Consider the following 24,403-nt stretch of genomic DNA (forward strand, 5'->3'; position numbering starts at 1 on the left):
CCCTGGAGAATGGTCTTACCACAGCCTGTTCTGGACCTGGAAAAGGAATCCAGGTTTGTTATGCTTTGTGGAAGTATGCACAGAGGACTAAGTTGCTGCTTGCAGAATACTTCTAGAGTCCATGCTTTTCCAGGAAGCCAGAGGAGAATATCAAAAAGAAATAGCATGAGACAACAATCTAGTAACTGTCTGTTTTGAAACTGGCAGTCCACAGCTGATGAATTTTGTTCAGGTTAGACTTCTACTGTAACATCTTTCAGTAAATACATTTCTAAAGCAACATCAGTACATCTCAACCTAACAGCTGACCCAGTTGTTATGGGTTTGGAAACTTATGTGGACAGTGATCTAACTTTTGACCAACATGTGTCTATTGTTGCAAGAAAGGCCTTCTATATTGCACAGTTTATAAATAAAGGGATTCTATCCAGATCTAGGGATGTCATTCTCTCCTTTGTTCAGCCCTCATTAGGCCAATCATTGAATATAATGCCCCTTTTGGCATGTATCTGTCCAAGCACATGCAACAACGATAAAGCCCATAGAGCTACTTAATAATAAGGTACAATGTCTAAATAACATGTTCTACATGGACCAACTCAAAGCCTGTTACTATACTTGATATCCTACAGACTGCTAAGAGATTACCTATGTCTAGCATACAAGGCATCCTTTGATCTATTACTGATGGATTTACTGCACATCAGCAAGTCAAATGACATCAGAAAGACTCAATCTAGGGACTTAAACCTCCTCTGCAACATCAACAGAACCATTTGGAGGGACAGGTATTTCACAAACAGGACAGCACTGCCCTGGAACAGACTCCCCATCCATATAAAACAAAGTTCATCCCTGTCCATATTCAAGTGCAATTTGGATCTGTGGATGGGAAAAAGAAAATTTACCCCAGGACTGCTCCTTGTACTATTAATGGACAGAGGTGGCTCCTAAATGTTTTGTTCCATGCATGGGTCACCTAAAATTTTCTATGGTATGTTCCCAGTTATTCTCATGGGGTAATATATAATTATTGACCATGGGATGGGTAAGGTCAATCTCTAACCCCATGGGATAAGTTAATTCAAGCATAAAAATGGAAAAATAACTATGCTTAAAATGTCCCACTAGGGCCAATAACCTAGTACTTGCCTAAGAACCTACACACCTATTAGTTCCTTTAGTGTCTGAACATATCTCTTTTATGCATCTGCAAATACTCTTGACCCACAAAAACTGGTCTATTTCTGGTAAGATCACAGCTCCATCCCCATTCTGATAGTCTTCTGCTTGCAACACAACTGGCTTATTCAAACCTAGCTCCATTAGTTAGTTATATCTCTGCCAATTCCTTAGTCTGTCTTGCTCTAATACCTTTCTAAAAGGCAGAGTTATCTTAGATATAGTACAAACTTTACAAGATATTGCTCTAGTCGTAGAAATAAACCACTGTAATTACCTACGTTCTTCTGACTCTGACATGCGTATGACCACTTTCACTTTTCTCTATTAGACTTTACTCCCACTAAAATTATAAAATAATCCAAGTACTTCAGATGTGTCACTCTTATTTTGAATGTGACCTTTGTTGATTTGAAATTATGCTGTCTTAATTTGCTTTGGCGGCTGTATCAGTTTCTTATCATGACATTCTTCCACTTGTTTAATATAGCACCGACAACATCAAAAACACATTCCAATCTTTTCACTACCTGTGCAACAGATCTTTGGCATACCTTTGAAGCTGATAAGATTTTGAATTGAATTTTAAGGAATTTCTACATTCCTAGCATAATATTAAACACACAAGGGGGGATTCGATAAACTCCCTGTAGGTTCCGCTCAGAGCGTACATGGAGTGTTTTCACGTACGTCAATCTGCTCATTGTGCCATGAATATTAATGATGTGGGACACGCGTAAGCAAGGTTTCACAGTTTGCACCAGTGTTGCTGGCCACAATACTTAAAGACTGAATGTGGATCACACCACCCACCTTTTAGTGCAAGAAATCTAGACAAACACAAACTAATGGAGGGACAAAGTGCCAAAAATACAGACAAATTTACTACAGTGTTCTGATAACCATAGAAAGTAGATAGAATAACTTGATTTGTGTTAGCATACATTTTCTAAAGGATATGAAGTATGAAAGGGAAATGTATGTCATTATGTACTTACTTAAATCTTCTGTGATTTCTTAGTAAACCACACATTTTACAAGGAACAGCCCAAAAATATGATGCAGACATCTGGACATTCTGCAAAAATCTGGACAGTCTCCCTTTTCTTCTACTATTTATTTATTTATTTACTTTTAGTCCAGTGTTTGCGAGATGCGCCGTTTGGCACAAACATACGTAGCTGTGCTCACCTGTTTTGCATGAAGCGCAGCAGCACACAAACTGGAGGAATGCACCACAAAGGTTGTAAACAGTAACTAGAGAGCCACAGACATAAACCAGATGCATTCAATTAATACTGGCTATCGAACAAACACGGTAAGCAAAGTTGCACTACAATTAACAAGAACCTTACAATAACAACTAAGACAGGGGATCTCATGTTACTAATCCCGTGGCAGCAGGTGTTATGTGTAGGTGTTGAGTACAGATGGTTCAGGGTTCTAGAACAGGGTGTGTAACATTGCTTTACTGTTGTGACACGGCAGATTATAGCAATGAGGTACAACATACACAACTGTTTTCTCAACCCTTCTTGTGGTAATAGCGGTAAGTGTAGCAGAACTGTAAACATTGTCCATTTAACTAGCACATTTACATAAGTGCCTGTATACCAAATAATCTTAAAAGGACAGTGCTTGCCACTGTTGCGCATCGCTTAACATCGCACAAACATGGTGCCTGGCAGTGCGTACCCTCACCTACCATATTTGCATGATGGTAAACAATGCGCAATGTTTTCAAATATTGCAAAACCAAAATGTTCACACTCTCAGTAAGTGCAAGACATGAGATAGGCGTGAAAACATCAGCATATAAAATACAATTGGCGGAAATGCTCATTATACATTGACTTGAGCTATGGCAGGCATGTCAGGAGTTGCTGGTGAGAGTGTGCTCTTTTAGGTCCAGAGGTGAGGTGTCCAGGAGTCCAAAATGTTTGCTGGACTCCTAGTTAAGGAGCATGGGCTGCAGCGGGACTATTCAGATGCAGAATACAAGTTTGAAGCCTGGAATAGTACTGCCAGGGCTTTGACCAGTGCTACAGGTATCCCACACACTGGTGAGCAATGCATACATCACTTTGATGACCTCCAAAGGTGGAAGCGGGATACCCTCGACCATCGTATCACAGAATTTAGTACAGGTGACACCCCACAGATGTATAAGTATCAATCTCAGTGAGTAATTGTATGAGTTAAAAGCTGAATATAATCAAGACTGGTATTCATAATGGTGTTCTGTTTTTTTTTCCACAGCTGCTGCAGAGCGAGCCTCGAATGTCAGGTCCCATTCTGTTAATTTCTTAAGGATGCGAGAAGCATGTGGTATGTATGCATCAGAACAGTACTGTCTTAACAGTATTTTAATAATAATAATTTGTATAGTAATTTAGTAGCATTAAAACTTAAGGACCACTTAATTGGTATTTAATACAGTTCTATCAGATTGAGCATGCATATCTCAACTGTAAAATACATTATGCATGCTTTAGTCTGTAGCACAAAGCAATGGTGCCATAGTCTCAAATAAGTGAGCATGCATCTCTAAACTGTAAAAGGAAATTATGCATGCAGTAATCTGTAGGACAAAATAAAAGTACAGTATTAGAGAGTTGCCAGAGGTTATAACTGGATTTTGCCATAGCCACGCATTAGTGCACGATGTACACCATCGCACAATTATGCTTTAAAGAAAAGAAATGGGAAAGACAGGAAAGTGGTAAAATGGTGTGCAACCAGGGGGAAGAACAAAGTGAAAAGAAGGCAGGAATGTGCAGGACAAATTTAGGAAAGGACCATAGCTATCCATTTCTTCAAGAATAAAACATGAACATATATGCAAAATATTACCTGAATTTGGACTGTCACCTCCAGAGAGAGAGAGAGAGGTGATCAAATCACAATCTGTTGTATAGGGAACTGGACCAAATCAAGAGTGTCATAAAGACACTTGTGCAAAATGGAGAGCTATGTATGGGACAATGTTTTTTGGTTGGGACATGTTCGTTTTTTTTTTTTGAGAGAAAGAGGAATGTTAAGGAAGGGATGGAGGAATGTCTGGGTGAGGTAAGTTAGGCAAGTGAGAAAGTAATTGCAGATAGACAAGACAAACAAGACAAGAGACAGGGATGGTGAAGGAAAAAAGAGGTGGATGAACACCATAGTTGGGGTGAGGTGGGAACATTGCAAACCCGTGGATGTCAAGTTGGATGACAGTGAGAAAGTACAGTTTTGTACCTACCATAAATGTAGATGTCCGATAGGTATGCATCTGCAGTCCTAACATATGGGTTGTCCTGCCTCAGGCAGCCCTTCGGTCGGCCGGATTCCAAAGTCTGGGTCTGGCCTCGGCTGATGTCGCACTTCACCCAACGTCATAGCTGCTGTTTATTGGGTATAAAGGCATCAGCCGACGCCATTTTCCTCAGTGTTTCTTGCCCCAGATGCCAGGTGCCCTCTAGGAAGGCTAAATTTGGATAAATGCAAATAATTCCAAACAGCAGAGAGCAAACAATATAAGAAAAAAAAAAAATATATATATATATATATATATATATATATACAAACAAATACACCATAATAGATTCCCCCAGCTAGCTAAAAGAGGGGTAAATACCCTAGGAATACCACAGAGGGGAAGGAGGACTGCAGATGCATACCTATCGGACATCTACATTTATGGTAGGTACAAAACTGTGCTATGTCCTTCAAGGATGCATCTGCAGTCCTAACATATGGGTAGAATACCATAGCCAAACTGGGGAGGAGGCACTAAGATAAAGATGGTGTAGTTAAGATCCCTTGCAAAACAGCAGTTGCAAAACCTGCTCGGGATCTAGAATATAAGGGAAGATTATAATGCTTGGCAAATGTATGCACGGAGCTCCAAGTAGCAGCTTCTAAAATGTCTTTGGTAGCCACTCCTCGTAGGAAAGCTGTAGTGGTGGCTGTAGCTCTTGTGGAATGAGGTCTGATATTTTCAGGAGTTGTCTTTCCATGAAAAGAGTAGCAAAATCGAATGCAATTTCCTATCCATTTTGAGATTGTCTGTTTTGAAATTGCTTTTCCTTGCATTCCTGTTGCATATGCTACCAGAAGCTGGTCAGTTTTTCTGCTGGTCTTAGTTCTGTCCAGATAGTAGCGTAATTGTCTGTGCACATCCAAGATATGTAGTAGTATTTCCCCCCTGTTTTGTGGTTTGGGGAAGAATGTAGGTAAATGAATCGCTTGGTTCAATGATACTCTGGAGACCACTTTTGGCATAAAGGTAGGGTTAGTTCTCAGAGAGACTCTGTCCTGATGGAAGATAAGGAAGGGTTGTACTGCCATTACCGCCTGTAACTCAGATACCCTTCTTGCTGAAGTGATTGCTAGCAGGAAAGCAGTTTTCCAAGACAAGAACTGTAATTCTGCTGTTGCGGCTGGTTCAAAAGGAGGAAGTGTTAACTTTTCCAGCACAAAGTTGAGATCCCATGTAGATAAAGGTGGTTTCCTTGGAGGTTTTACATTTTTGATTCCTCTCAAAAACTGCCTGAGTAGAGGATGAGAGAAGACAGGAGGATCCATGTTGTATTCTGCTGAAATTGCTGATGCATGAATCTTAATGGAGGAGTAAGACAGGCCATTGTGGAACAGTTCTGCTAAATATTACAGGATGTGTGCCATGTTTGCCAATGAGACATTTTCTCCCTTTGCTGCACTCCAAATGAGGTATCTTTTCCACTTGGCTGAATAAGTCTTCCTTGTGGAAGGTCTGCGTGCCTCCAGGATAATGTCCTTAACCCTCTGGGATAAACCTGGGTTATTTTGTTTTATGCAATATTCCAAGCAGCTAGCTGCAGTGTTTTCAAGTTTGGATGTAGGATCTTGTAGCTGTCCTGTGTTAGAAGTAAGGGACATAGAGGAAGAGGCCATGCGTGTGTCCGAGACATGCTTCTCAGTAGCAGGTACCAATGTTGCCTCAGCCAGTCTGGAGCTATCAGGATTACCCTTGGCTGATCCTCTCTGATCTTCAGTAGAACTTTGTACATCAAGAGAAGAGGTGGAAATGCATATGCTGTCAGGTTTTGCCAGCTGAAGGAAAGGGAGTTCACCCTCCAAGCAAGTGGGTGGTATGCTCTTGTGCAGAATTTCTTCAATTGGTGGTTGTGTGGGGAGGCGAACAGGTCTATGTCTGGTAGTCCCCATTTCTTTGTTATGGCTTTGAAGATATCTGGATGCAGCATCCATTCGTGAGCATCCGTGGTAGTTCTGCTTAAGGTGTCTGCCAGAGAATATTCTTTTCCTGGTACAAATCTGGCCTGAAGTTGAATGTTAAGATTCAGGGCCACATTCCACAGGTCCATTGCCATCCAGCATAGAGGATATGAATGTGTACCTCCTTGTTTGTTGATGTACCACATGACTGTGGTATTGTCGGTCCTTATCAGCAGATGACCCCGTTGAAGGAGTGGTCTGAATGCCTGGATCGCATTTTTCACTGCCAACATCTCCTTTAGATTTATGTGTAGATTCAGCTGGTCTTGGGTCCATAGGCCTTGAATACACTTGTCCACCATGTGTGCCCCCCATCCTAGGTCTGAGGCATCCGTGGTGATGGTCTGGCTTGGATGAGGTTTGTGGAAAGGCAAGCCTCTGTTCCACTGACAGGCCTGAGCCCACCACAGGAATTCTTGCTTCAGGCATGGAATTATTGGAATCTGGGCTTCTAGACTGTGCTTGTGTTGAGACCATACATTCCTTAGGTACCATTGTAGCTTTCTCATATGTAGCCTGGCATGTGGAACCAATATTATGCATGATGCCATGTAGCCCAGGGCTTGCAGGACTTTCCTTGCAGTAAGCCGAGTTTGTGTTGTTAATGTCATGAAGTAGGCTGGTAGTTGCTTTTGTTTTTCTTATGTGAGAAAAGCCATCTGAATTGATGTATCCAGTTCTGCACTCAAGAATGTTATCCTTTGGGATGGTACTAGTCTTGACTTTTGCATGTTGACTGTGTATCCCAAGGCTTGCAACAGTTGTATGACATTTTCCAAATCTTTTGTTAATTTTGCCTTGTTGTCCGCTTGTATTAGGCAGTCGTCCAGGTATGGGTAAATTTGAATTCCCTGAAGCCTGCAATGAGCAATTACTGATGCCAGGCATTTAGTGAATACTCTGGGCGCAGTAGATAAGCCAAAAGGCAATGCTGAGAATTGATAATGCTCTGATCCTGCAAGAAATCTGAGGTGTCTTCTGCAATCTGGTCGTATAGGGATGTGCAGGTATGCCTCCTTGAGATCTAGAGTCACCAGCCAAGACTCCTTGCCCAGCATGGGAAGAAGCTGCTGGAGGGTCAGCATTTTGAATTTTGGTACAATGAGGTATGTGTTCAGTGCGGACAAGTCTAGAATAGGTCTCCATTGATTTTCTTTTCTTGGTACAAGGAAAAGCCTGGAGTAAAATCCTTGGCCTTGTTCCATAGGTGGTACCTCTTCTATAGCTCTCATCCTTAGTAAGTTGTTGACTTGTCTTAGAGCATCTGTTTTTTGGCTTGGTGGTAGGTTTGGCATTCCTCTCTTTTTTGGTAAAGTGTGGAAGTGAAACCTGTAGCCCTTGTCTATTGTTTGTAAAGTCCATTTGTCTCCTGTAATGTAATGCCAGTTGTCGGAGAATAAGGCTAGCTTTCTGCCCAAGGGTGCTTCCAGTTGTTCCCTGGTAGGCGGAACTAGAGCCAAGTCATTGTGTCTGCCCTGTGGAAGTGGTTGTAGTTGAATCTGTGGCAGTATTTCTCTGGTTGGTAGGTTGCCACTGACGTCCCCTGTAGGCACCCCTAGATTGACCTCTGCCTCTGGGGTGTCTATTTCTGACTCTCTGGGCTCTGGAGTTGTCTGGAAAGGACCAATTCTTCGAAGGCCAATTTCGGCTAAACCTCGGAGGTTGGACCTGTAAGAAATCCTTGACTGTTTGGACAGATTTTGCTTTTTCTTCCACCTTCTTTAGAACCTCCTGTGCAGGGGAGCCAAACAAACTTTGTTTCTCCATGGGAGCATCTAGGAGTTTTGACTTAACATGGTCTGGTAAGGATTGTTCTTTTAACCAGGCATGCCTTCGAATCACTGTTCCAGTCATAGCTGATCTAAAGGAAGCCTCCAGTGCATCATAGCCACATTTTAAGGAATGGTTACTGACCTGCTGAGAGTTATGTACCAAATCCTGAAGGGACTTGCGATCTAAAGGTTCAGGAGAAGACAGTTTTTTGTTTATCTGATCTAACAAAAATTCCTGGTACTGAATCATGTGAAATTGACAGTTCAAGCCCCTGGCCGAAAGAGTAGCAGAAGTATAAACCTTTTTACCCCATCTCTAATGCTCTAGATTCCCTTTCAGAGGGAAGAGGGTTTTTGGCAGAGGCAGCTGCCACACCTTTAGGGCCCTGTGAAATGGTTTCAGGGTCTGCAACAGGAGCCTTACACAAATGGTAATGTGTGTTCGGGACCCTGTAATATCTGTCTGGTTTGGCAGGGGCCGGAGGAAGAGAATCAGGGGCAGTACAGACATCATTATATGCATCATCAACAACTGTTAGTACTGGCGGAATGGCTAAAGGCCTATGCTGTGGTAAGTGTAAAAAGGTCCTAAGCCTTTTTCTTGAATCTGAAAAATCCTGGCCCTGCCATTGGAAGTGTTCCCTCATAGCATGCAAAGTTTCCCCAAAGGAAAATTCTTCAGGAGGAGAAGCAGAAGGAATGGAGTCTTCTGCATCAGAATCCTCATAAGGAGAATATGGGCCTTCGTGAGGGTCTGAAATGTCTGAGTCATCCGAGGAGTAATCTGTAGAGACAGGTTCCGGGGGTTCAGTCCTAGGCCTCTTGTCTGGAGGGGGCTGAGAGGCCCTGTCTGGATGAGGTTGGGATCCCCTGATCAAAGAAATGAGATCCTCAGCCAGGCTGAGCATTTGTGAACTAGAGGTAGGCCTATGTGAAGGAGTTTTAGCAGGTAAGGCCTTAGAAGATTTAGCTGCTTTAGCCCTGGCAAAAGCCTTGATAGACATAGAAGCAGGGGGTCTAGCAGCCCCATGTGCAGGAGTAGATATGTCTAAAGGAATAGTGTCTGACAAATCCTGGGTGCCTGCTTCTATAGCAGTAAATTCAGTAGCAGATTCAGCCATGCTCTGTGAGGTCTCGGCTATCGGAGGCATGCTTTCGGCCGAAGGAAGAACCGGGGGATCGGTTTCAGCCGAAACCGAGACACTCGCGGTTGGCCTAACCGTGGTTTCAGCCGAACCCGCGGACCGCGAGTGTCGGTCCTTTTCCTTGCATTTTTTAGCTAATTGAGTAGTCGGAGTCTCCGACGGCATTTTGTATGCAAAAACGGGACCAAAAAACTCCTCTGCAAACTCCGACCGACGTCTAAGTGTCCGTCGGTTGAAGGAAGCACAGGCTAGACAAGCTGATACGTCGTGGTCTGGGCCTAAGGAAGGAAGGCAGTACGAGTGGAAATCCTTATGAGGTATTTGTTTCCCACAAGTTAAACAATTATTTACTTTGTCTGACATCGGCTGAGGCAAGAAAAAGTCCCCAACGGGGTACTTAGCTTTTTAGAAGTCTTCGGTAGTAGAAATCTCTGGATCTGACCGACCGGCACTTGCGAACAGCTTCTGCTTCGGGCACCACGCGGCAAGAAAGACTGAGGAAAATGGCGTCGGCTGATGCCTTTATACCCAATAAACAGCAGCTATGACGTCGGATGAAGTGCGACATCAGCCGAGGCCAGACCCAGACTTTGGAATCCGGCCGACCGAAGGGCTGCCTGAGGCAGGACAACCCATATGTTAGGACTGCAGATGCATCCTTGAAGGACATCTGAGTCATCACACTGTCATCACTGTCACATCACTGTGCCAATGGCTTCAGTGTCTAACGTCTGTGTCTCCTTGTGTTATTTAACACAATGATGGAGAGCAGTGCCTCCATCTTGCATAAGCATGCAACAACTCTGTGGTGCACAATCCTACGCACCAACACTGGCAGTTCTTCACAAGTGATAAACTCACCACCTCTGCCAGTGCTCCCAGAGGAAACTGCTAGCCTATCCTGCAGGGCAGAACTATGTGAGGGGCCAGGTAGTGCAGGGGCAATAGAGGGGGTGCTACCAGGTTGCGTCTCAGATACCCAGAGCCTTGGTGCCGTAGCTGGAGAAGTGGGGTCAGGTGGATCCTGTGGGGCAGGCCTACCCCACTGTGCTGTGGGAAAAAAAAATAAAAAAAAAAAAAAGAGAGAGAAGATGCAGGTTGGGGTGAGAGAAAAACAAGGGAGAACATTAGCAACTTCATATGTGACATAAAATGCACCAATACAATTATTTGACTATATTCTGTTACCTTTACTTTTAAGACTACCAACTCCTACCAAATAACTTTTTTACAGTTAAGTCTACTCAGTTCATAACATATGCACACTACAACACAGACTGCAACCAGCAATCCTTGATGTGTGTGTGTATACTGCACAAGTGAATGTTACAATTATACTGATTACAGTTTGCTGGAGACCACTGGTGCCACTGCTTTAGAGCTCGGATGTTACATTGCAATATCGATGAAAATGTAATGATACTGTATAATTGTGAAGTGCGTTTTTTGAAGGCACAACCTATGACTGCTCTGTAACAGTAAACTGCTGTTTTGGCCTTCAGACTAATGCATGCATACTTCCCTATTACAGTTGAGAAATTAATGCTCAGTTTGATACAACTGTATAATAAACCAATAAAGGCAGGTTTACTTTTAATGTTAAAATAACACTACTGTTCAGATGCATGCATACCACATGCTTCTCGCATCCATGTCAATCTAGTGGCATAGCTTCACACATTCAGTTCTTGGTCTGTGACAGCTGAGGGAAAAAAAACAGAACAGAATACCATTAAGCAAACCAATCTTGACTACATCCAGCTTTTAACTCTTATAAGTAGTCTCTGTAAGTGATACTTACACATCTGTGAGGTGGCCCCAGCCCTACATTCCTCGATCCAATGGTCAAGGGTATCCCTCTTCCTCATCCTGTGTTTTCTGTAGTGATTCCTACATTGTTCACCAGTGCAGGGGATACCAGCAGCACTGGTCACAGCCCGGGCCAGACTATTCCATGCCTCTGTCTTGTAATCCGAGCCATGATAGTCTCTATGCCAAAGCCTGGGCCCATGTTCATTCACTAGGAGTCCAACAAACACTTTGGACTCCTGGACACCCTATCTTTGAGCACAGAATCTCACAACTTATCCAGGAATGTTTGTCATGCCTACCACAGATCAAGACCAATGTGGAATGTTTTCCCATCAATTGCAGGTATCGCACTTACTGGGAATGTGCATTTTCTGGTTTTGCAACATTTGAAACTGTTGTCAAGGCACAGCCTGTTACTTGTAAATATATTATATTATATGTAATATATTTGGAAGTAGTGCATTTACTGATCACACAACCTGTTATGATTATTCTTTGCAAACAGACAGCTTTGTCTTACCCTTCTGTGTTTCTTGGTCATTCATCACTTATCTGATCAGTGTTCAGACACATGCAGAGTGTAAGCCAGTCTATATCATTTACCTTAAAATGTGTGAGGATATTAACTGAGAATACTATGATATGCAGATGCCATTAAATGGAGAGCTGGTTAGCTGGCACAAACAAGCACAGACTGCTCTTTTGGGTGGGGGGGGCAAAGTGGGTTCCTGTTATGGAACATGCAAGGGAAGATTGTTCTTTCGAGGGGGGTAGACCCATGCTGAGTTACTATTATGGCATAAACAAGGATATGTTGCTCTTGTTAACCTCCTTGTTTTGTATTCTGCCTGTTTGATCTTGTGAGGGTTGTGAAGTTGGAAACTGCAATGTGTGCCATCACTTTCTAACCTCTCTCTGTTATGATTTCCCATTACAAATGTATGGTACTAAACTGAGGGCATGCAGTGGTCATCAGTACTTTGAGGAGGTATCAATGTCTGAATCTTTGATGTTGAGGCTTACTACTTTCTAATGGACACATACAAGTCAAATAACTGTCTGCTGTCACATGTTACATTAACTGGTGTACAATTCTCCCATCTTTTACTTGCATACTGTACCAAGTGATGAAATACAAGGACATGCCATAATATTATTATACTATAAAGTACATTTTCAGGACTTACCCTGTAAATGTAGCAGTTGACACAGTGTCACTTTCGCCCTGACTGTGATGCAAGCAGTACACAACCTATACATGGGGAGATAAAGGCTGTGGCTCTGAGTTGAGGCCGGCAGAGGTAGCAGGGCTCCTATATTGTGTCTCTGTCCACCCTGTAGCACTCTACAACATCCATGGTGTGTATGCTGTGATAAGTTAAATGTGGCCTGAAAACTCTTCTCTGTCTCATCCTATGCATATTGGCAGCAGCAGCAACATTGCCTGCAGCCTGTAGCACATATAAATGGAGTTAAGCAACAGCAGCCGTTCCTAACATTCTGTCTGTGCAGACTTTCTGTGGCTGTACTCCACTACTTTTGAAATCCGCAGGAGAAAAACAGCATGGAGTCTACATGGTTGCTTTATAAGTTGTTGATTAGCTTCACCAGATTGGTTGATCAGCATGCAATTCAGCTGCTTATGCTGTAATTAGCATCTCTGAAACATAGCCTAAGACATATGCAATCCATTAATAATCTACTCCATTATAAAAAGGCAAATATGTAGCTTGTCAAACTGATGGTGAGGATACTTGCTAGACGTTCAGAAAAGCAAATTATTTCTAAAGCTATCTTTACAGAGAAGTATTGAACTCCAGGAGGTATGCTCGCATTTTGTTACCTACATAATGCATACGCTGGAATATATTAATTAATAATGTGAAGCAAAGCCTTTTACACTGTTATCTATACGCATTAGTTAGAAGTGTACTGATGGCATGGCCATGTATGTCAAGCCAATTCAGAGGTATAAATGAATGACAATACATGAAAATAGAAAGCCATGTGATACATGTGTAAACATGTTTCCAGGACAGGCCCTTTAAAAGCATGCTTAGCACTTCAAATGTGTTTCAGTAGCAAAATGGTTTATGTGCCTGCTCTTTTGTGGTGGGCAAGCAAAGAAAAGTTACTGTTATGTCACAAAGTAGAATGGACTGTTATTTTGTGAGGGAGCACAGTTAAGTTACTGCTATGGAACCTACAATGATATGTTGCTCTTGCTACTCTCCTTGTTTTGCATCCTGCCTGTTGTTAGTATTTCACATCTGCAGACTGTTTTAGGTTTTTCCAGTGGATACTACTGACTGCCTACCTTAACTGTTTTATCTGGTAACAGTTACTTTGCACTTATGTGATACTTACGTGTGTTATCATTCTGTTGTCTTTTAGGACAGAAAATGTCATTGAGGCAGAAACCTCCATTCAGTGAGGCTGAGAATACCATAATTGTTGATGCACTCCATCAACATGGGGCTTTTCTTCTGGGAAGGGGTCATTCCAATATGCCAGACAGGCTGAGACTACAGCAGCAGATCATTGCCAACATAATTCCATGGGCAGCCATGGCTGTACTTCTGAACAGGTGTGCAACAGGGCCACTGACATGATCACCTCTGCAAGGAGGCATGCAGCTACTGTTGCCCAAGACCCAAGAGTAACCTGGGGTGGGCCTGCTGCAGAACCACCTCTCACCCCAATGAGGAATTCTTGGCAAATCTTCTACAACAGAAGAACTCACAGCAGAGTGAACCACAACATGTCACTGACATGGGAACCACTCCTTCTCAATCCCAGGAAGAGCTTCCAGGTAGGCTTTGTTATATGACCAGTTGAATACTGCTGTATGGTAAAACAATTGAAATAAAACTTAGTTCTGTGTCACACATCTTTTAAGAGGGGGGCTGAAAATTGGTACAGTGATAAGCTCAGTTCGAAGTCATCAACCACATTCCTGTTGAACGTACACTTCATACAGCTATAGAGGAGTACTTGTAGTACCCCCTGTCTTCCTGAGAAATGTGATGATGTTGCCCTTACCTCTTGCTTAACTTACTTCAGGACTGTCAGGAATCCAGTGACATATGCCTCCTGCAGACAGTAAGCCAAATACATTTACTTCAGCACTGTAGATCAATTTAAAGAAATATCATAATGTCATTTTAGGCCTGTGGTGTGTATTGCTCTACTGTCTGTAATAGTGGCAGCACAGTTAGTTGTTTAGGATATAGTGCAAAATAGTAGTGCAGGTATTAAGGTATGCCTGTGTTTCTCCCTTTTTATCACAGGTGATCATGACAGTGGGAGTGCGGACATTGTGCCACCTGATGTCAGTGTCTCATCAGGCACTGATGATGATGGTGGCGAAAATGAGGTACAGTGGGGGTGCAGAGGTTGACATCCAGCCACCCCCTTCACTTTCCCCAAACACAACAAGTAGGCCTACACCAACCCAGTCCACTAAGCCGACAGATATTGGGCAGGGAAGTGTGGCTATTGTGGCTTCAGTGTCTGTTGAGTCTGGCCATGGCCAAAGTGTTGGCGATGTGCCATGCAGGAGGTCTGATAGGGGTGCTCAGAGGGGACCTGCTGTCCTTCCTCCAGCTGGTGCAGATGTCTCTTCCCGTGACACTCAACATATGTTCAGGGCCATCATGGAGGCTCAGGCACATTCAGAAAGGTGCTCCAGACAAATGCTCAGGGTTGTGGATGTGGCACAGACTGACATGCATGACTGCCTCCACCGTGTTGCCGATTCACTGGATCGGATAAATGACACGTTGGAATGTGGGGTATCTGTGATGGACCGTAGGTTGTCTGTCATGGAATATGCAGTGTTTGTGATGGAACGTCTGCTGGGAAGGGAATGTCATCCTTGTGGGGGTAGAACAGACACAACTTCTGCTGCTAGCCAATGTGGCCTTGCCCAATCACATCCCGTAGTAGCAGTACTTCCACAGGTCCGACAGTGAGTGTGCAATCCACAGTCAGACATAGCAGGCCATGGGGATGTGGTCCTGGGCATTCCCATGAAAAGAGCATGTCCAGCAGACATCAGTCACACTCATTAGCACTACACCTGACCTTGGGCACTGAGGTACCAGTGCGACTCCTGGCAGAGCCAGATCTCGTGGTTGGTGGTGACAATCATGAACTGATAACTCTACCATGCACAGCTCGCACCTGCCCAACATACCAAGATAAAGAGCTAGCACTTAGCTTGGCTATGTTCATTCAGACTCTCATATACCATTGTCACATGGAGGACCCCTACAGACACATACACACACACACACACACACACACACACAAAAACAGTTACATAGTTCAGCCTGCAAGCTTGCCTTTTTTACTCACATACGCGCACGCACACACACACTCACACTCACACACACACACACACACACACACACACACACACACACATTCACCGACCTTTTGTGTCAACCTAAGCCTCCCCCCCCCCCAACACCCTGTTCAAGAGATGATAACTGTGCCACATCCCTGTTTTCTCTCTTTTGGATTTGGGGATACAAAAGCTTTGTGTCTGATGCACAAGGTGTATAGCTAAATGAATATATCTGCATTTGTGTTGTTGAACTGATAATTGTATCTGTCACTTAGGTTTGCCTTGCCAAGTTATACTGTGGATTGCATAATCGTGTCAGTACTTTCTAGTGTATTCTCTTGTAAGGGCTGTGAAGTCAGGATCTGCAATGTGTCTCATTCATTTGTAACTTTTCTATTTAATGACTTTCCAGTACATATGTATGGTGCACATCATAAGACACACATCACATTCAAATCTCAGGTTTGTATGACAGCACTGTAGTCAAACTCATCAGAAAAGTAATACAGTATAATTCCTTCTTCTGCATGAACCTCACCAGACACATGCAGCAGCTGGACAGACAACAGGGCTTTCTCATCCAGATAACACCTGGCCTACTGACCATGCCATGATGTATGTGGACAGATTAAAAGACTTGCCACTGTAATCTATCTGTTATCAGATTACATTTAACTGTTATTCTAAGCCTCTTAGTTTTGGTTTAAGATATTGGGCTTCTGGACAGTTGTTTTACATTAGGAAGGTTTGTAGTCTACACTCTTGTGGGAGGGGCGGTAACCTCTTTCTTTCTAAGCTGGGAATTGCTGACTGAAGGCTTACTCTTCTTGTTGATGTAAATGTCTTTGTTATGGTTTAAGCACTTGGGCTGCAAACCAGTTATTTTACATTCAGAAGGTTTGTGGTCTACACTCCTGTGGGAGTATAGTACTGAACTGCTGTTTTATTTAAAATTTGTTATTGTTTTTTTTTTTTTTTTTTTTTTTTTTTTGCTGTTGAGATTATGACTGTCTGCACTTTGAATCTATAGTACTTCTGCATTTTATAGCACAGGCTAGATTCAGGCTTGCTGAATCTAAACTGTTTGGTATCATCTGAGCACTAAAACCACCCATCTTACATTAAGAAGTGCCCCCTACACCCCTGTGGCAGAAGTGTCCAGCCAATGACCAATCTGGGGATTGCTGGAATAAGACTCAGTCTTGGCCTTTCCCTTTGTTTACTTGTTTAAAATTGTTTAACTTCACTTGTACTTCAGTGTCGTGTTTGGGTGGGTTTGCAGTTTTCTGGAGCTGCTCAGAGATTGTACTGCTGCCCTGCGAGCAACTCAGTTGTGCATTGTGAAGCACTGACACAGTTTTCTAACCCTAGCCACAAAACAGACAGTTTTTGTTAGTCTTACAGAAAAACACGGTCCACCTAGCCCACTCCCCACTACTTACTACATTATATACCTGCCAGCCTGATTGACATGGGCATCATGAGGCAATGTAACAATTGCCTCATATACACTGACAACCAGTTACTTCTAAAACAAACAAATACATGTGACAGCTGTATCTAAACTATTTAGCTGGAATCAATTCTCTCACATAACAACAAACCAGATATCAAACAGGTTGTCACACACACTTCACCTCTCTCAAGTAACAAGCTTACAACTCATAAACTGACACACACGGAGGTACTCATTAGAAGCCTACTTAAAGATCAGAGACCTCCCAAGTGCAAACGTAGTGTACACACTGAAGACCCAACAGACTCAGCTACACATATGATCACAGGCAATTCCATAGTGAGACACACAGATGTCCCCTTCACCAGACTGGATAAGGAGAAGGTCACAGTCAGCTACCTGTCAGGTGCCAGGTTGCATCAGGTCATGCATGCTCTCAAGTCTATCAACAACAAGCACCGTCGTGACTCTATCACAGTCCATGTTGGAGTGAATGACTTGAGATGCACCTCACTGAACTATATGAAGACAGACATGACTGAGCTCTCATATTATATGTCCAAGGCAGGTATGACCCTAGCCCTAAGCACCATTCCACCTTCACCCAGGATGATGCCTCAATATAAACAATACATGACTGACTTCAACAAATTGATTAGCTTCTGGTGTCAATACAAGGGGATCCAGTATCTGTCAGCCTGGAAAGATATGGTCGACAGACCATGCTGCTTTGTCGAACATGGTCTTCACCTGTCGCCTCTTGGCTTTCAATTACTGGCAAAGGTACTTGCCTCCTCCATAGTGCCTTTTTAGCAATATCAGAACAACTAAATTCCCAATGTAAAACAAATCTAGTAGAGACAAACTCAAGGTTATGATGCTTAATGCAAGGAGTCTAAATCAGAAACTGCACTCCCTGGAAGCACTCCTTGGAAGATGACCATGCAGTCACACAGACATGGTTCAAGGCTGCAGAGAGCCCCCTGGCCATGCAAAGCTGCAATGCCTTCCACATGTTCAGACCTCAAGATGAGCATGAAAGAACAAAAGGCGGAGGTGTATTAGATCTTCATTAAAGACAAATGCACCTCAAGACTGGTCAAACATTACGACTCACTAGAGGTACTCCAGGTCCAACTAACTGTAAGTATAACACCCTTCCATATCATTGCTAGCTATAGGTCTCCCAACCATGAACCACAAGAACCACTTTGCCTAGCTGGACCTACTTGATTCACCACTCATTACAGCTAAACACCTTGGTCATGTATGACTTCAACTATCCTTCCATCGATTGGAAGTCATATATGAGCACAAACACGCTCAACCTAAGGTTTTTGGACTTTGCTAATACAAATGCTCTGGATCAGACAGTCTGCACTCCTACAAGGGGCTGAATGTCCTAGGCTTAGTACTCACCAACACAGAGGATCTCTGCACTCCCCTTTGTGTGTTGCCCTCCCTGCTAAGGTCTGATCAGAATTCAGTCTCATTCTAATTAACAATCATAGATACCCCCCCCCAAAAAGATTTGTCCAAAGCAAGCCAAAGCCTCCTAAGCTATGCCATAAATAGTTGCAAACCCCCTGCTACCACTGTCAACAATGACTGCTACACAGAAGTGTACACAAATGCCCTGTACAACACCTATACAAATGTATAGACTCTGATATACCTGAACATATCAAAACTGGGTCCTCACAAAACAATAAGCCACCATGGTGTGCATCAAGCATAAACAGGTTAGACAACAATTGGAAGAAACTGTCTAAGAACAACAGGGAACTGACTCATCAGAGGACGGACACCGTCCACAGCTTGAACAAGCAAATTGCATATCCTGTAAAGTCCTCTAAAGCCAATTACGAAGCGAAACTAGCATCCCTAGCTAAAGATAATCAGCAGAGATTTTTTAGCTACATCAGAAATGTAAAAGGGAAGGGCCAACTTTGTGCCGAACGAGTAGTGGACACGCATACTGACCCTGAAGACATTGCCAACCTGCTAGAAGTCATATTTGGGGCAGACTTCACCCCATGTCCCCACCTGGCATACCCCCAAAACATACATGTCACCAGTTCTCTACCTAGTATCTCCAAAGAGCAGGTCATAACCGCACTCACCATGGCCAAAAACATGCCTCTGTGGAACTAGATAACATCTCACACTGCCTACTAAATGGTCTAAAACAGGACCTAGCAGAACCAATTGGCTCTCTCTTCAACCACAGTGTACTGGCTTTGAACCAGCAGAGTGGAAAACAGCAACAGTAATTCTCTTGCACAAAAGGGGTCTGTCAACCGACCCTGGGAACTATAGACCCATAAGCCTAACCAGCCTTATCTGCAGGGCCATGGAGAGAATCATCATGGACCTTATCAACAAAGACACAGGTGACTTTCAAACTCTTGACACAAACCAATTTGGCTTTGTTAAGGGTAGATCATCCTTATTAAAGGGGGTGGACTTCTTCGAGAATATCACCAATGCCTTGGATGAGGGCAAAACAGTACATACAGCCTATCCTGACTTTGCTAAGGCTTTTGACACAATCCCCCACTCAGGCATCATTGAGAAACTCACACAGCTGGAAATTAACCCATATGTCACTAGATGGGTAGCCAACTGGCTCAGCAACAGAATGCATACAGTCAAAGTTGGGGATTCCACCTCTACCATCATACTAGTTACCACTGGTGTACCACAAGGATCTGTGCTGGGCCCTCTACTGTTTGGAATCTATTTCTCTGAGGTCCAGTGAAAAATAGGTGGCTTGTGGCTTACCTTGTTCGCCGATGACTGCAAACTGGGTGCAATCACTGAATCCCTCAACGATTTTGACATACTACAAAAAGGGCTTACACAGACAAATGATGGGTGCCAAAGCCATGGACTTAAACCAAATGCAAATGAAAGCATTAACATCCCTTTCGGCAATGAAGAAGTTCCTGCGAATTACAACATTAACAGTACCCCTTAGCTCAAACCCTGTGCTGAGAGACTTGGGAACACAGGTTGATAGCAACCTTAACTTTGATCTCAACATCTCTACAGCGGTAAGGAAGGGCTTCTATGTTGCACATCCCATGAGTACGGGCATCACATCCAGAGCTAAGGATGTTATAACTCCCCTGTACTCAACCCTCATCAGACCACTAATACAGTACAATGCTCCTTTCTGTATGCACCTCATCAGACACCTTCTGCAGCTGGCAAGACCTCAGAAAGTTATCACCAAGAAAATGCAGGGCCAGCAACACATGAACTACATGGACAGACTGAAGGCCCTCTCACTGTACTCTGTATCTTACAGGCTGCTGAGGACCAATTTGTGCCTGGCCTACAGAGCAGTCTCGGACCCTGCCCTAACAGAAATGCTGCACATCTTTAAGTCACATGGGACAAGATACACTCACGCTAGGGATCTTAACCTAACCTGCAACATTAACAGAACATGCTGGAGAGACAGATAGGTCCCCCAGAGATTGCCACACCTCTGGAACAAACTCCCAATTTATGTAAAACAGAGCTTCTCAATGACCCTATTTAAGTGTAACTTAGACAACTGGATAGGAGATTGTACATTTACCCTGGTGGTGTCACTTATGCCCTTCTTGAATAATGGTAGTTGGTGCTAATCATAGACTTGCACTGCAAATATACACCATACAACTTGGACAATAAGGGAACAAGGGTATAACCTGGCTAGGCTTATAATGGCCCTAGGGCCAATAGCTTAAGAATCTCCAATGAACCTAAGGTGACGTCAGCATGGGCTTCAGGCCAGTGTGTGATCCTGCCCTGGTCGGATGACTGCATATGCAATAATCTGATACAGCTAATTACATCAGCATTGTTTTTAGAGTATGTGGTGATAACAGTGTCTCACATGCTGGTGTAAAATGCTCTCTGTAATGTCAAGTAACAGCTCACACACACACACATACACACACACACACACACACACACACACACACACACATACACACACACACATGCACACATGCACACGCACACACACAAAGTTAACTGCAGTGAGAACACAACCCCTACTTATCTAAGTGAACAGGCTATAGAACACAGTACTTCACACAAACACCATAGCACAAGTGTGACTTTTACATTGCTGAAGGTCAGCTTATACTGGATGACATCAGCAGTGCACGTTGGAGAGAATAAAGTGGGAGGCCTGCCCGACATGGATGTGTAGGCAGGTGCAGATATCAAAACACTGGCAAGCCATGTCATTGGAGAGGTAACTTTGGGATAGGATGTCTACTCTATTGACTAGAGATACACACACACCCAGTTCACTGCAGTGAGAACAGAACCCCTATCAAAGTACACAGACTACAGAACACAATGCTTTATATAACAGCCATGGCATAAGTGTGAATTGCTACAGGTCAACTTATAGTGGATGACATCAGCAATGTATGTTGGAGAGAAAAAGATAGGAGGCCTGCCTGACATGGATGTGTAGGCAGGTGCAGGTATCAAAATACTGGCAAGCTATGCCACTGGACAGCTAGCTGTAGGATAGCATGTCTACTCTGCTGAGCAGAGAGAGAGACAGACAGACACACACACACACACACACACACACACACACACACACACACACACACACACACACACACACACACAAAGTTGACTGCAGCGAGAACAGAATCCCTACCTACACCATAAGTGCACAAACTCTAAAACACAGTACTCTACGCAAGTGCCACGGTGTAAGTCTTTTATGTTGCTGCAGGTCAACTTACAGTGGATGACATTAGCAGTGCATGTTGGAGAGAAGAAGTTGAGAAGCCTGCCTGAAATGGATGCGTAGGCAGGTGCAAGTATCAAAATACTGTCAATTTATGGAACTGGAGAAATAAATGCAGGATACACACTTGCTCTTCTGGCTGGCCACACACACTCACATACAGTTAACTGCAGTGACAACAGAACCCCTACATATCTCACTACACAGAATACAGACATCAGTACTTTACACAAGCACCACAGCACAAGTCTGACTTTTACATGGTGGCAGGTGAACATCTGGTAGAATACATCAGTAGCCCATGTGGGGGACAACAGGTTGGGAGGCCTGCAGAGCCACATAGATTCATAGGTTCATATCAGGTCAGTAGCCTAACTGCAGAGTGTGTCCTAGGTGTGTAGAAGTTCAGCATAGCAAAGTTGGCAGCACATGCGAATGGCCCTGACCATGAGGGAGCACACAACATTATATATTACACTTTGTAGTGTGGTTTATATGTGTGTAAAAAATACTGAGCCTCTTCGGTTGTACTGTTTGGGAGGACAACACATGTATGCATTGTGAATATATGACATATACTTGGAATGTGCCTGAATTTGCAATGTTTCCACATGTAGTTTTTATGTCATACAAAGGAAATGCTCAATAAACACCAATACGAAAGCATCATATATACAGTTCCATAGTGCAGTGAGCAGTGGATTTGCATGATGGTTAACAACGTGTACACGCATGCAAGTTACACCTGTTTGCACGTAGGTAAGAGGTACACAAATGAGAGCTGCATTGCTAACGTCAGTAAAATAATACTATATGGAACATAGTGTCTTCGAATCCAGGACCATGTGTATGGCAGTCCTACATCTACACCTGTTGCCACAAGAATGTTGAGGAAACAGTTGCCTGAGTTGCACTTCACTGCTGTAAACTGCAATGTCACAGCAGTAAAACAAAGGTTGCACACTGTGTACTAGAAACCCAGTACCATCTGTACTCCAGAATGGGTTTTCACAATGGCCAAGGGCATTAACTGAATGTATCCAGTTACTATTTTTGGCCATCTGCTTCCTAGGTGGCTCACTGCACTCCATTCAAACCAGATAAACACAGCCATTCCCTGCTTTCACTGTTTGCGCTACACGGCACATCAAGCAAAAAGTGCAATTAAAAAGAACAAGAATAAGAAAAAAAATAGTGATGGACACATGTAAGTAAAACTGTCTGCTGTCACATGTTAAGGTACTTTTGTACAAATCCACCACTATTTACTTCATTACTGCACCAAGTTAAGATATACAAGGATATACAAGGATAATATCACTGAAGAATACATTCTAGGTTCAGGACTTATCTTGCAAATGCAGCTCATGTAGGCTTTATTGAATCTCCTCCATAATTTGCAGCTTGTTACTCAACCTTTATCTGCCAAAAGCCTTGCTTTACTTATACTAGTAATAAGAAATTACAATTTTGTATTTTTGAGAAAACTTTCTCAACCATAAGCAATTTGTAATGTTCTCTCCTAATCAGTATGTTCAAATCCTGTGAATCAATACAAATACAAATCATGTCTTGCTCTACAACCATGAACATAATATTCACCCATTCTGCTGGCAGTAATGTTTTGCACCTACCCTCAGTGACCTTTGAGCTTTTTACCGCAGACCACCTAAATGGACCACTCATCCCCTCAAGACGTGACAACCCTATGGCCCATTCACTTCTCCTAAGGGTGAAAGGCAACACTAGCATCCATTCATAAAGCCTGGGGATTTTTTTTTTTTTAAGCCCAGGTGCTACATTACATGCCCAGTAGCAAGCTACTTGGTTAAGAGTAAAAAAGACAAGTGACCTAAACCTTCAAAATGTCTTGACTCCTTTAAACTGGGTGATACCACGGGGCTCTTCTGTCTCCCCCATGGTATTTCTACCATGGATAGTGATCCCTGAATATAAGTCCCACAACCCATACACAGGCCAGAGGCACTCTCTCATCATTTCTCTCTCAACCCTCCCCAGCTTCTCTAGCAGCCAGAGTGCTATTTACATCTACGTTATCTGGGATGTAGCCAGAGCTTTTTCCCATTATTTGAACAGCTGGCCAATCTACTGACCATAATTGTTTAATGATATGTGGGCTTCCTATCTGCTGTAAGTACTGTTAACTTTTACTTGTGATACTACAAGTACCTTCTATGAGGCAGATATCACTGGCACTGCATCACGTTTTATTTGTATGACATATTCTCATGGGAAGTTTTAAATAAATCAGCACAGTCATAGAACATCACTGTTATGGCTCTTAAAAGTACATCAGCTGTCTTTGTGATTTTGTAAAGCTTTCTGTGCACATATAATATTTCCTTATATACTATGTTGCTTTCTGCTTCATTTCCAAGAGTTTCAACTAGCTAAAGCATCACTCAGACAAAAAAAACAGGCATTTTTTTGCAGGGCAAACTCTTCTTGATTTTCCATGTTTGGAGCTTCACTCCACACCCCCTTATTTAAAATGTACTGACTCCATAATTTTACAAGTGCAGACAAAAGAGAGAAACTTCCATACAGTGGATCATTGCTGGTTATCAAACAAAAACTGCACTATTAGTGATTTGCTATGTTAATCAGTGATTAATAATTTTAACACCAGCAGAA

The 24,403-nt window shown here is 43.0% G+C and overlaps 1 protein-coding gene across 1 annotated transcript in view; it reads right to left on the bottom strand.

Annotated features, from left to right (window-relative positions):
• Window positions 1–24,403, bottom strand: part of ACY1 (aminoacylase 1) — a 1,669,107-nt gene that overhangs the window by 1,130,529 nt on the left and 514,175 nt on the right. The window contains exons 4-5 of the mRNA XM_044078190.1: window positions 21,906–21,943; window positions 16,280–16,304 (exon numbers count right to left, since the gene is read on the bottom strand). Of these exons, the coding sequence (XP_043934125.1) occupies window positions 16,280–16,304; window positions 21,906–21,943 (63 nt within the window). The remainder of the gene's footprint in view (window positions 1–16,279; window positions 16,305–21,905; window positions 21,944–24,403) is intronic.

The sequence above is a fragment of the Protopterus annectens genome, chromosome 7.part0 (genome assembly GCF_019279795.1).
Source record: "Protopterus annectens isolate FY-2018-M chromosome 7.part0, PAN1.0, whole genome shotgun sequence".
Lineage (NCBI taxonomy): Eukaryota > Metazoa > Chordata > Ceratodontiformes > Protopteridae > Protopterus > Protopterus annectens.